This window comes from Marmota monax, unplaced genomic scaffold (assembly GCF_021218885.2).
Source record: "Marmota monax isolate L192 unplaced genomic scaffold, Marmota_monax_Labrador192_F-V1.1 WCK01_AAM20220418_F8-fsc00205, whole genome shotgun sequence".
Lineage (NCBI taxonomy): Eukaryota > Metazoa > Chordata > Mammalia > Rodentia > Sciuridae > Marmota > Marmota monax.
The window spans coordinates 2,522,752-2,536,260 of NW_026692417.1; the positions used below are offsets into that span (position 1 = coordinate 2,522,752).

The 13,509-nt window shown below is 54.0% G+C and overlaps 1 protein-coding gene across 4 annotated transcripts; it reads left to right on the forward strand.

The window, feature by feature from the left end:
- Positions 1 to 5,896: 5,896 nt before the first annotated feature.
- Positions 5,897 to 13,509, forward strand: Atxn7l3 (ataxin 7 like 3). Of its 4 annotated transcripts, none has more exons than XM_046442816.2 (13): positions 5,897 to 6,089; positions 7,439 to 7,549; positions 7,843 to 7,975; positions 8,186 to 8,357; positions 8,513 to 8,610; positions 8,796 to 8,818; positions 9,120 to 9,186; positions 9,338 to 9,423; positions 9,830 to 9,898; positions 10,162 to 10,205; positions 10,469 to 10,540; positions 10,633 to 10,790; positions 10,895 to 13,509. In XM_046442816.2, the coding sequence occupies exons 2-13, from the start codon at positions 7,499 to 7,501 to the stop codon at positions 11,041 to 11,043; spliced, it is 1,122 nt and encodes a 373-aa protein (XP_046298772.1). In that variant the 5' UTR covers positions 5,897 to 6,089; positions 7,439 to 7,498; the 3' UTR covers positions 11,044 to 13,509. The 4 variants fall into 4 exon arrangements, with proteins under 4 accessions (XP_046298772.1, XP_046298774.1, XP_046298775.1 ...); XM_046442818.2 differs by having other exon boundaries at positions 5,898 to 6,089; positions 9,141 to 9,186; XM_046442819.2 differs by having other exon boundaries at positions 5,901 to 6,089; positions 9,395 to 9,423.

Genomic DNA, 13,509 nt, shown 5'->3' on the forward strand with positions numbered 1-13,509 from the left:
TTCATCCTGGGCATGCCAGCCCTCCTGGTTGGTGCAGGATTTATCAAGTAGTGTTTGGGGCACCCTCCCACGTTGAGCCCTCAGCTCCATCTGGGTTCAGCATGATTTCTTAACCATCCAGGCCTCTGATAGGAAGTGGCTGGGACACGATGACTTGCCCTCTGCAGCTTATGGATGTCTGCTTTCCTGGGACAGGATTCTGTTGGGTTCCTGGAACAGCCAAGGGCTGCAACACAACCTCTGTCCAAAGACTCCACCCCTGACCCCTCTCCTGTTCTGGGCCAAACTTCCAAAACTTTCCCACTCACCATTCTCCTAAGAATACTCTTTACAGTCAACAACATGTTCATCTTTACACCCAGTGGACACTTGCCTGTGTCCTGCTTTCTTGGTTTACCTCTGCCCTCCCTCCTCATTCTGTCCTAGGTGTTGCTGTCTCTCCCTTGAACCTCCTGCTAAAAAATGAGTCCAGCCATATTTCCTGTCTCCTATATGCTTGCTTGCTTGCCCTCCCATCATAGTACAACAACACAGAGGCCCTCGCCAGATGCTAGCACTATAATCCTGGATGTCCCAGCCTCCAGAACCATGAGCCAAATAAAATTCTATTTTTATAATTTACCCAGTCTGATATCCTGATACAGTAGCAGAAAATGGTCTAAAACACCACTCTTCTACAGAACTGTGTAGATATCTATGCATCCTCTGGGGTATCTCAGAAACACCTTGTACCTCGAGACCCAAAATAATCAACTATGTAGTCATTCAACCTAGAAACCAGAGTGTCAGCCTTGACTCCTCTCTCCCTCTTTCATTTTCATGTCCATCACCTGGACGTGTCCATTCCACTACCTAAATCTCTCTGAAACCTGTCTAGCCTGCTCACAACTGCCATTCCCATCCTAGCATCACCATCACCCAACTTCCGCAAAGACCTTTTTTTTTTTTGTAATTTATTTTTTAGTTGGACACAATACCTTTAACTTATTTATTTATTTTTATGTGGTGCTGAAGATCCAACCAAGGGCCCTGCACATGCTAAGCGAACGCTCTACCACTGAGCCACAACCCCAGCCCTGCAAAGACCTTCTTAAACTGGTCTTCCTATTTGCACTCTTGCCCCCTACAGTTCATACTGCACACAGCAGCCAAAGTTGTCTTAAAAACAAATTTGGAGGGCTGGGGTTGTGGCTCAGCAATAGAGTGCTCACCTAGCATGTGTGAGGTGCTGGGTTCAACCCTCAGCACCACTTATGTCTAAATCAATCAATTAATTAATTAATTAAAGGTATTGTGTCCAACTACAACTAAAAAAATTTTTTTTAAAAAATTGGTGAGGGCTGGGGGTGTGGCTCAAGCGGTAGCGCGCTCGCTTGACATGCGGGAGGCGCTGGGTTCGATCCTCAGCACCACATACAAATAAAATAAAGATGTTGTGTCCACCGAAAACTAAAAAATAAATTAAAAAAAAAAATTGGTGGGCTGGGCTGGGGTTGTGGCTCAGTGGTAGAGCGCTCGCCTTGCATGTGTGAAACCCTGGGTTCAATCCTCAGCACCACATAAAAATAAATAAAAAAAAAAAATTGGCGGGCTGGGGATATAACTCATTTGGTAGAGTGCTTGCCTCACATTGACAAGGCCCTGAGTTCAATCCCCAGCGCCATAAAAAAAAAAAAAAAAAAAAATGGCTGGGTGGGTGGGTTGCTGTACACACCTTTAATCCTCAGTGACCAGGGAGGCTAGTGCAGGAGAATACAAATCCAGTCTGGGCAATTCAGTGATATCCTGGCTTAAAATAAAAAAGGGCTGGGATATACCTCAATGATAGAATGCTCCTGTGTTCAATCCTAATTAAAAAAAAAAAGCTAGGCAGTGTGGTGCACACTGCAGTCCCAGCTCTTGCAGTGCTGAGGTAGGAAGATCACTTGAACACAGGAGCTCAATGCCAGCCTGAGCAACATGTGAGACCCCATTCTCAAAAACAAAAAACAAAACCAAAAACCTCTGATCACTTCAGTTTTCTTCAGATTACTCTGGTACTTAAAATTTACCATGGCCATAGAGGATGGACCCTGCATCCTCTCTTTCCTTTTGCTCCACTCTTCCTAATCATTCACAGTGATCCAGATAAGTGATCTTTCTTTTGTTTCTTGAGCATGCCTACCACAGGGTCTTTGTACTTCTCATACATACAACTGGTTTTCTCATCTTTTAGGCCTCAGCTGACAGATAGGCCTTTCCCAACAAGCCTCCCAAAGAGGCCTCCTCCTACATCTCCTTGTTTGTTTACTGGTCTATTCTATCTCCCAAAGGAAATACTTTACTTTCTTGTTCATTGCAGTAATCCCACCACTTAAAACTGCCCAGCATATATATGATAACCAAGAAAAATGGTCTGAATGAATGACTAAGTATGGCCCACAGGTCCAGGATGGGGGGTCTGCTGCTCCTGCTGGGCTCTCTGCCCCAATTCCAGCCAGCCACATTAGCCCTCTATGCTTCAAACATACCACCTTCTCTTCTAGGGTCCATACACATGCTGTTCTCTCTGCCTAGTTAATTCAGAGTACCACTTAAAGAACCACTTCCTCTGGGGGGAGAGGGGGGCCCTGAACCCCAACAAAAAAAGGTCTCCATGTCATGTTTCTTTGGCAGCCTGGACCTGGATGGACACCTTCATACTCAAGACTTGATCTTCCAAGCCAGGTTTTGCTAGGCAATCAGCCCCATTAAGACAAGGTCTGTGTGACTCTCTTGTTGCTGTAACCCTAGGGCCTCACCCAGAGCCAGAACCAGATCAGTCCTTAGAGTTTATAAACTGGTGCTAACTGTGGAGACTGGGCCTGTGCCCAAAGAGGTCACCACTACAGAATAGCCCAGGCCAAGCAACAAATAAACAGTAAGTCCAGTGGTAAAGAAGTTTGGTACAAGGGGCTGGGGATGCAGCTCAGTGGTTAAAGCACTTGTCTAGCATGTGCAAGGCCCTGGGTTCCATCCCCAGCAGCAGCAACACCACAACAAAAAAGTTTGGTATGACAATGGCCATGGATGGGGATATGAGGAAAAATTTAGGTAAAGAGAGAAGAGCCATGAAGGTTTCTTGGGCATGTGCAAATTCCTTAGGGGAGGACATTGTGGATATGTTTAGGTAAGAAACAAAGCAGCATCACTGGACCAGAGAATTCCTGAAAGAGAGGTAGAAGACAAGAGGTAAGGAAGGCTGAGGCCATGCTGTATAAGTTCCTAAAGATATATCCTCTAGATCCAAGTTCAACCACCTTCTGAGTCTCTACAGGTTAGTCCCACAGTAACCCAATATATTCCAAACTGAACTTGTTGTCCTCCTGAATCCTCTGCAGAGTGCCTCACTAGTTAAACACTGGTTAAAAGTGTTTTCAGGACCTTCTTCTCCTTTACCCCATACAGCTCAACCAATAATGAAAACCTACTGCTTTTCAGAATGATAAACTTAAAGTGCAAGTCTGCTCAAGCAATTCCCTTGGAGGACTCCTCACTGCCTATAGGGTTAAAGCCCACAAACTCCTTGGTGCACACTTAGACCTGTATGATCTGGCCTGCTCACCTCCTGCAGTTCCCCCACCCATTCCTGTCCCCAAAAGTCCCAAGAGTGATCCCTATTCTGAAGCTCACTGTTGGGATATCTAATGCTGTCTTGACCTTCTGGTTCACCTTCCCCTGCAAGAAGCCTTTCTTTAGGGCCAGCTGCAGTGGCACACTCGGAAGGCTGAGAGTTCAAAGCCAGCCCCAGCAACTGTGAGGCGCTAAGTAATTCAGTGAGACCCTGTCTCTAAATACAAATAGGGCTGGAGATGTGGCTCAGTGGTAGACTGCCCCTGAATTCAATCCCCGGTACACCCCGCACCCCCCCCCCCCCCCCCCCCGCTAAAAGCCTTTCTTGACCAATTCTCTTACATCCTTTGCTGCTTCTTTCTGGCCATCTCTGAACTCTGTGCTTATCTTTTTTGTTTTTAATCACACTGTTATGCAATTATTTTCCGACAAATCTACCTACCTATCCCACTAGATCGTACGCTTCTTGAAGAAGCACACTGTCATATTTCATATTTGTATCCCAGCACCCGCAGCGCATTAAGACTAACAGCTAAACCGGAAGGGGTGGCCCACGCCTGCAATCCCGGTGGCTGGGGAGGCTGAGGCAAGGAGGATCTAGAGTTCAAAGCCAGCCTCAACAAAAGAGAGGTGCTAAACAACTCAGTGAAACCCTGTCTCTAACTAAAATACAAAATAGGGCTGGGGATATGGCTCAGTGGTCGACTTCCCCTGAAGTTCAAGCCCTGGTACCAAAAAAAGAAAGAAAAAAAGAATAACAGCCAAGATTTATCAAGCATTTACACTGACCTACATATCTCAGGCTCTGGCTTATTAATCCTTATGGTTTTTATACCCACTGACAATGTTAGAAACTGAGGTACAGGGAATTCACTTGCCAAATCCATTGAGCTAAATTCAGATCCTACTCCTTGGAAAACTAAGATCCAATCATGGTCTCAAATATGTGATTTCAGACTTTAACCCTATCTCCTGAGGGAAGAGGGCTGTCACACAATCATTCTAGGGCAACAGACAAGATTGATGGAAATGCCAGTCTAGGCATCTACTGCGGCTGAGAAAAGGTCCGTTCGTCCGGAAAGGTAAAGGGGACTAAAAGCGTGCGGAATGTGCACTCCCTCACACCCCGGTGAGTAGCAATGAGTCGGAGGAAGGGTCGGAGGAAGGGTCGGGCCAGTGTCAGGGAGGCAGGCTGACACTGGGGGGTCCAGTTTGAGTTCCGGAAGCAGGAAGGGCGAGCAGGTGTGGGATCTAAATTAGGATGAGAGCTGAAAAGGCGCTTCTCTCAGAGGAGCGCAGCTCGGCCTCCGCCCTCAGCGGCGGACCCTCATCGCGGGAGCTAGCTTGTAGGTTCACAGGCCTGGAGTGGGCTGAGACCCGCCCAGAAACCGGGAGAACGAGCGTGAACGAGCCTCTTCGGCTCCAAGGGTTTTCTGCCCTGAGGTCGTAACTACGCCCCACTTCAAATCCGTCCTCTTCTTAGAAGTGGCTGCACGCCTCGGGGTAAAAGTGGGGAGCGGAATGGAGGGGGGGGGAGAGGAAAGAGCGGGGAGCCCCGAGGGAAGGGCGGAGGAGCCTGGGCCGGAAGGCGTCCCAGGCTCGGCTGGGAGCCGGCGCTCTCTTTCGACGCCACCCGCTGCCCCCGCCCCTGAGCCGGCCGGGACGGCACAAAGTCTCCGCCCCCAGCGCACCGCGCACCTCACCTTGAACGCTGCCCCACCCACCCCCGTCCTATTGGGCCTCCGGTGCCGAGACGACACAGCGATTGGCTGGGGTGGTCTACGAAGGCCCCGCCTATTTCTCCGCCCCCGGCCCTGTCCGCCGGTACTTTGGACGGCGGCGTGGCGCCCCTCCTCCCCTCCCGGTCCCCGCCCCCTGGAGCAAATGCTGCCGAGCTGCGGCCGCGGGGCAGATGCACGCGCTCGGGCCCTTCTAGCAGGCGCGAGCCGTCGCTGGGCGCGCGAAAGCGAAAGAAGGAAGTGGAAGGGAGGGCGAGGGCGGGGTGTTGAGGAGGGGCAGGAGGAGGAAGAGGAGGAGGTTGGAGCGCGCTCGCGCCTGGCCTCGCGCCCGCGCGGAGGGAGGGGGAGAGGGGAGCGCGCGCGCACGCTCGCGTTCTCGCTCGCTCCATCCATCCATCCTCCGGTCGCGGCACGCGCGCGCGCTCCGGGCTCGCGCCGCACCCCCCGCCCGGGAGAGGCGGGCTGGAGTGGGGGGCGGGGGGAGGGGCGCGCGGACGGCGCGCGGACTGCGCGCGGGCGGGGTGAGGTGAGGAGGAGGAGGCGGCGACGGGACGAGAAGGGAGGGGAAGGGGCCATGGCCGCCCGGTGAGGCGGCGAGGCGGGGGGGCGGCCCGACCCCCCGGCCCCGGGCCCTGGGCCCCGGGGAGAGGCGAGGACGGACCGACGGACATGGGGCTCCGGAGCAGCCGCCGCCGCCGCCGCCGCCGGAGGACGCGGCCCTGAGAGGCCGCCGGGCCCCGGCGCGGCCCCCCGGGCGGGGTGAGTACGGGACGGAGACGGGAACGGGGGAGGGGCCTGTGGGGGGCGGGGGGCGGGGCCCGAGGCGGGGCTTGGGCCCCCTCCCCCCCAGGTCTGGGTCAGCGCCCCTTCCCCTCCCCCCGGGCCGACGCGGAAACGCCCGGCTTCCCCCGGCTTCCCGGCCCGGCTCGGGCCCCCTGCTCTCCCCCTGGCTGGGTCCCCCTTGGGCGGGGCAGGGCCGGCCGGGGAGGGGGCGCGGGGCCTTTGTTAGGGAGCCAGGCCCCAGCCCCCGGGACAATAGACACCCTCCTGGACTCCTCTCCCTGGCCGGCCGGGGCTGTCGGCAGGCGGGGACCAAGAGGGGCCGGGACGCGTCCCACTCTGCCCACTCTCTGGGGGTCGGTCTGTCCCGGCCCGGCGCCGGCCTCGGGCGGCTCGACTCTCCTCCCCCCAGTCGGTATGATGCAGCAGCAGTGCCGCAGGGACGGGGGAAGAGCCGCGGCCCGGCCTCCTACCCTTCCCAGTGCCCCTGGCTCGTTTGTCAGTCCCCACCCCACTCTAGGCCGGCAGCTCCTTAAACTCGTACCCACCGTTCAGAGGGGCCCCCGGACTGTGGGCGCTGTTTCTGAATCCTTTGGTGGGGGTTTCTGGACTTTGGGGCTCTTGGAGAGACTTCCGGGCTGGTCCTGAGGGAGGGAGGGTGTTATCTAAAAGAAGAACAGGTAAGGGGAGTGCCCACTCCTCTAGTGCTAGCCCACAGGGCTGTACCCCCTTCTGCTCCAGGTGGCTGGAAATGCCCCTTTGACTTTGCTTGTCTGAGCTCTGCTCGTCTCCATGCAGTGGCAGGCTTATTTCAAGGGAAGACAGTGGGGTGAAGGTTGTAGGGTCCTAGGGCCATTCCTACTTCTGGTAGCAGTACCCCCCCAAGTGGACATCCTGGCTGAAAGCAGAGGTGACTCTGAGGAGAGCCTTTAGGGAAGGGGGTGTCTTTAGGATTCTGTGCAGTTCTTTGCCACACCCTGTGGGTTTGCTTTGAGGCCTTAGAGTTCCTTCTCCTCCCCCTGCTGCATTGCACCATGGGTATCAAAGAGGGGTTTGAGTTTTGGGGACCTGGGGTGAGCTGCTGCCTCCTAGAAACCCAGACTCTGATTGGCAGTAGAGACCAGGGCCTGATCTCAGGCCTGGGAAGGACTAGGCTACCTCTGGTTTTTAGTCTCTGAGGGACTACCCAGGCTTAGTGGTCCTGGGCCTTGGGGAGGGAGATACTCTGATGCCAGGATTAAGCCCTGGGCAGTGAGGTGAGGAGGGGAAGTGGCAGTCGTCAGAGATACCTTGTACTCACATCAACACCCCCATCCCCATGTGTACAGCCGTGTTGCCGCCCGCTGTGCTATGAGCAGTCAGAGCACCGTCTCCACAAGAGTTTACAAATGAAAATGGAGGAAATGTCTTTGTCTGGCCTGGATAACAGCAAACTAGAGGTGAGGGCTCCCCCACGTGTGCCTCTAGTTCTTTCTCTTGATGTCTCTACGTCGCTATATCTGGCATCCACGCCAAAGAGGAATTTGGATAGTCAGCCTTGTTCCTTAAAGGGAATAGCCAGCTGAAAAGACCCAACAATCAGGGAAGAAGAAAGAATTCAAAATCAAGATGGGGAAAATGGCAAAGAAAGCATGGTATTTGGCCAGGGCCAGGAGATTTGGTTGGCGAGAGTCACTGGCAGTCCAGAGGGCTGTGACTCTTGTGACTGTGGATATTTTCCCCTGGGGCTCAGGCCATCGCTCAGGAGATATATGCGGACCTGGTCGAGGATTCTTGTTTGGGATTCTGCTTTGAGGTACACCGAGCTGTCAAGTGTGGCTACTTCTTCCTGGACGACACAGACCCTGATAGCATGAAGGATTTTGGTGAGCTTCAGGGTAGAAGGAGAGTAGTCTAGCTAGCCCTGCCCAAAGAATGCATGGAGGGTTCTTCTCTGGAAACTGCCCTAGATGTGGATCCTGGAGCTCCTGCTAGTTTAGGCAGGGGGTTTTGAAGAGGCCATGGGACCACGCATGGGTGGGTACAAGGAGAGGGTTCCCTGCCCACCCTGATCGCCACGCCTCTCCTGTCCCCAGAGATCGTGGACCAGCCGGGGTTGGACATCTTTGGACAGGTATTCAACCAGTGGAAGAGCAAGGAGTGTGTTTGCCCCAATTGCAGCCGCAGCATTGCCGCCTCCCGCTTTGCTCCCCATCTGGAGAAGTGCCTGGGAATGGGGCGGAACAGCAGCCGAATCGCCAACCGCCGGTGAGGATAGAACTAGAGCTGCTCATCTTTTGCATCCTGTAGGCCCCTAGGGCATTTGTAGAATATAGAGGGTGGGTTGTTCTTGACCCCAGATGTTCCACAGTACCTTTAAAAGTTGTAGGCACCATAACCTTTCTCTCCCCTACCTTTGGCAGGATTGCCAATAGCAACAACATGAACAAGTCTGAGAGCGACCAAGAGGATAATGATGACATCAATGACAACGACTGGTCTTATGGCTCGGAGAAGAAAGGTGTTTGGGGACCTGGGGAGTCTTGGGGGACACTGGGATGAGGTGGACAAGCAGGAATTGAGTATACGTTGATCATAATTACTGTTATAAATAAGGGGGGGAGTGTGTTTTTGCATTTTTTAAAAATAGTCTTAGATTGAAGACTTTTTAAAGTAACCTTGCTTTATATCCTTTCACCCTCACAGCCAAGAAAAGAAAATCAGACAAGGTGAGAGCCGGGGCGAGCGTGGGGGAAATTTGGGCGAAGGACAGATACCCTCCCCTTTGGGCAGGGAGTCCTCAGGTGTCTTGACTCAAGTCTGAGGTCACTGGTCACCTCTGGGTTTGGGGATGAGGGTGTGTCTGTGGTGGGCAGGGAGGCAACAGAGGCCTTGGCATGGGGGAGGAAATAATAGGCAGACAGGCCTCTTAATGGGGGAGAAGAGTAGGAATTTGAGGATATTCTTTGTCAAATCTTTTTTCCTTCCCTGGGTTCTCGGCTCCCCCTTATCGTTGCCCTTTCCCCAAAGCTATGGTATCTCCCATTCCAGAACCCCAATTCCCCTCGAAGATCCAAGTCTTTAAAACACAAAAATGGTAAGTGGGGCTGGAGCAACAGGGGTGCTGCTAGCTGTGTCTTCTGGGATTCATTGTGGGGCTGGGGTGGAGGGAGAGGTGGGGGATAGGGGTGTGGAGGGAGGGCCTATGATCCTTCTGTCACCCCCACTTCCTCTCTGGTTATTTTCAGGGTTCTCTGTCTGTACCTCTGCATCAAACACCCTTCCCCTTCTTTTTTCTTCTTCAGGGGAACTTAGCAATTCGGATCCTTTTAAGGTGAGTATAGGCTGCCCCCCTTATGCTCTTCCTCATTGTCTTTATGAGGTGGCTGGGATTTGGATAAGTAGGATCAGAATGTTGACAGCCAGAAGCATTAGTTGGGCTGTTTGAATCTTGTGTTTATTCTTTCTGCGTCCCACTCCCTTATATGTGTACAGGTGGAATGAAAGGACTCAATGGGAAAAACTTTTCTATCACAGAGGCAGGAATAGGAGGGACTAATCCTCTGCTCCTTCGTGTGTGTGTGTGTGTGTGTGTGTGTGTGTATTTTACTGGGCATTGAATCCAGTACCTCACATGTGCTAGGCAAGTGCTCTACCACTGATGTACATCCCCAGTTTCTGTGCCCCCTTTTTGTCTGTGGCTTCTTTACTTCTCTGACCTGCACTTCTGGTTCTCACAGTATAGCAACTCAACTGGGATCAGCTATGAGACCCTGGGGCCAGAGGAGCTGCGAAGCCTTCTCACCACGGTGAGGAACTGGGGCTGGGGAGGCTGTTGGGAGTGGGCTGGAGCCACAGACAGGTCAAGACCCTGGAGGAGGCTGGTGACAGCAGTTAGAGCCATAGAATTCTTACTCTAGAAGTAGGTTTCCTGGCCCACAGAGGTCTGGACTGTATTGACACCCTGGGGCCATTTCTGCTTGTGCAGTCTATCCTTGATGCAGAAGGGAGCATCTAGTATCTAGAGTAGGTTTCCTTCCATCCCTCCTTTCAGCTTATATTCCTCTTCCAGCAATGTGGGGTGATTTCTGAACACACCAAGAAGATGTGCACAAGGTGAGCACAGAACCTAGAAAGGGGTTTGGGGCCCCTCCTGCACACTCATGCTGATCATGTGTCAGGAGTACCCCTGGACTTGAGCAGTGGGGCTCCCGCCCTTTCCCTCCCTTCCTTCAATGATCAGGCCTTAGGCTTCCATCTGGGGTCTCTCCACTTACCCCTTCCCTGTCCTTTTGGCCTCTGCTGAGGGGAGGGGCTCTCCCTGAGTTCCTCAGGTCCTTCCCTATTTTGTCAGGGTCTGATAATTATGTCCCCACCAGGTCTCTGCGCTGCCCCCAGCATACGGATGAGCAGAGGCGAACTGTGCGGATTTATTTCCTCGGGCCCTCAGCGTAAGTGATCCTTTCAGAAGGTTGTGGGTTGTAGCAGGTTAGGATGGTGATGGTTATCCCTAAAACCCTTTTTTGACGCCTTCTCTTTCCAGAGTCCTTCCGGAGGTTGAGAGCTCCCTGGATAATGACAGCTTTGACATGACTGACAGCCAGGCCCTGATCAGCCGGCTTCAGTGGGACGGCTCCTCTGATCTCTCACCCTCTGATTCAGGCTCCTCCAAGACGAGTGAAAATCAGGGATGGGGTCTAGGTATGTGATACAGTTGGGTCCCAGGAATTTTCTGTCCACACTCAACCGATTGACACCTCTCTTGCCACAGCCCTATTGTCATCCCTTATAACTTTTCTCTGCAGGTACCAACAGCTCCGAGTCAAGGAAAACCAAGAAAAAGAAATCCCATCTGAGCCTGGTAGGGACTGCTTCTGGCCTGGGCTCCAATAAGAAGAAGAAGCCAAAGCCACCGGCACCCCCAACGCCCAGCATCTATGATGACATCAACTGACTTGGGTGCAAGGGATAGCCTTTGGCTGAGCAGAGCCCTCTCTCCCAACCCCCACCCAGGTGGCATAGCCTGGCAAATGGACGGCTGCTGGGGGTTTGGGCTTGGGAAGTTTGGTGGGCCAGGCAGGCAGAGGATCCATTTATGCACCCCTGGGGGGTGTCAGGGTCCTCTGCAATAGAGCACGACCCCTCGGCGTGCAGGACTCAGACCTGGACTTATTATGCCTTGGACATAAGTTTGGTGGGGAGGCAGTTTTCCTATTTATTCTGTGAGTTACTGGATGTCCAGCTAGGCCAGGGGCCTGATCTGGGCACTGTGCCAGTGCACTGCCTGTCCCCCACCCCAGGAACTGGACTAAGCCCTGCCGAGGGGCACTGTGGCTACCCGGGAGGCTGTGGGTTAGAAGCTGAGCCTGGAGGGGGCCTCCCCTGGCTGCCCTCAGCAATGTGAATGGGTCCGGTGCTTGGAGCTGAGGGGCAGGGCTGGGTGTGTCCTGTCTGTGTGCAGCATCCTATCAAGTGCCCCCAGTCCCAGGGGTGGCAGGCACAGAGTGCTGTCTGCTGAGGTAGGCGTCCAGAACTGCCGCCGCCTTCCCTGCCTCACAGGGCAGCCCTTTCCCCTCAATCCCCGTGGGCCTCCTTGGCAGCAGGAGCTGTCCTTTTGTTGTTGGGTGCCAGGAAAGGGCCTCCAGCCTCTACAGCTTCAAGGAATGGGAAGGGGAGGATAGGAGGAGGGAGCTGCGTATCAAAATAACTCCCCCCTTCAATCCCTCCCTGACCCAGGGCTGGTGAGGAGTGGGGCCCCAAGGTGAGAGGGAACGGTGCTGCTTTATTTGAAATGTTTTCTTACCTCATTCCCTGCCCCAGGAAGGGGCCCAGCCTCACCCTCCTGGGGTGGCCCCATGTTCCTCCTGCCCACCCTGCCCCACCGCCCTGCTGGGGCAGCCTGAGTTCCCAGCTGCTGCTTGCCACCCCTTCACCTTGACCAGCTTCAGTTCCTCTCAATGCTCCTGCCTCCAAAGCCTGCCCTGTTTCCCCTTCCTTCGCCGCTTTTAAGTTATTTATTCTGTATTTGTGGTTTGGGGCTCTGAGGAAAATCCTGATCTTGTGCCTCTCCCCTTTGCTAGGAGTAGGGTGGGAAGAGGGTGGTCTCTGTGCCCTGGATTGTCAGTGGAGAGGGAAGGGGTATCATTGCCTCTCTGGGACTGTCATGCTAGTGTGCCCACCTGCCTGGTCTACATCCTGAAAAGATGTACCGTCCCACCTCCACGCGGGCAACACCACCCCCAGGAGCCGAGCTGGAGGACTGCAATCTGGGCTGGGAGCAGAGCTGACTGACACAGGGATGGAGTTGACCCTGAGCCGAATTATCTGGCACTTGCTGGACATGTCCCCTGCCCTTCTCCCAGGAGGAGCCACTCCCACATTTGGGTAGCTAGTACCCAGGACTGGTTGGACTGATTTGGGTTAGGGATCCTAGAGGGTTAAGGGAACAACAGAGATAGGGCAGCAATACCCTGTCTGGAACCCCAGTCTCCCCCTGGGGTGGTTCTGATTGTGGCTGATGCCTGGTTACAAATTGGTTTTTAACCCAAGCATTGTGATTATTTTTTAAAAAGCCAAACCAATTTTGGCAGGAGTTAGAATAAATCCTGGGGCCTGGGCTCCTCTGGTCTTGGCCCTCCATAGCCTTTTCCCTCTAAGGGGAAGCCAGAGGGTGAGGAGGATCTCAGCAGGCCTCCAGCCACTTCCAAATGAAGTTTTGGGAGTTGGTTGAAGGTGAAGGGAGGAAGGCCTAGGGCCACTCTCCCTTCTGAGAGGCAGCTGTAGCTCAGGCCCTAACATACCCTTTCCCCTCTGGCCTCCTGCTTTCCCCCTCTGGTCAGAGGAGGGAGAAGTGGGGAGTAGTTTGGGAACTGGTTTATCCACATAACCTTCCCCATTATTCCTTGGCCCACCCTCAGGGCAGAGCCCCCTGCCCAGGCTGGGTAAGAGATGGGCTTGGTCCAGCAGGGACCCTGAGGGAGCAAACCCCTTCCCTTCTGGGGAGAGTGCCCCCCCTACCATGTAGTTGAACAGGGGCTAGGAGCTCCCCGCCCCCTCCCTCTAACAGCAGGCTGTGTGGGTTTCAATTCCCATCCTCCCCGCCCCGGCTAGGTGTCGTCCGCCCTGTATCCTATCATGTGTCTGAGTGTGTGTGGGGGGGTTCTGTACTAATTTCCATGGCCGGTGGCTTTTCCTTCCATGCATCACTCCCCCCCCCGCATGCCCAGGGGCCACCCGCCTGGCATTACCGCATGCTGGGGTCATTGGGGGAGGGGGGTGGGGCTCACGCTGTCCTGTGGTCTTGAGATTTTTATTTTTGCATATGTAATCCATCCTGTACAGGTAGCTAACTTTGTAAACGCTGTGTATTCTCTCTGCCCCCATGGCTGCTGGTGTAAATAAACTGCATCTCCCGTTGGTA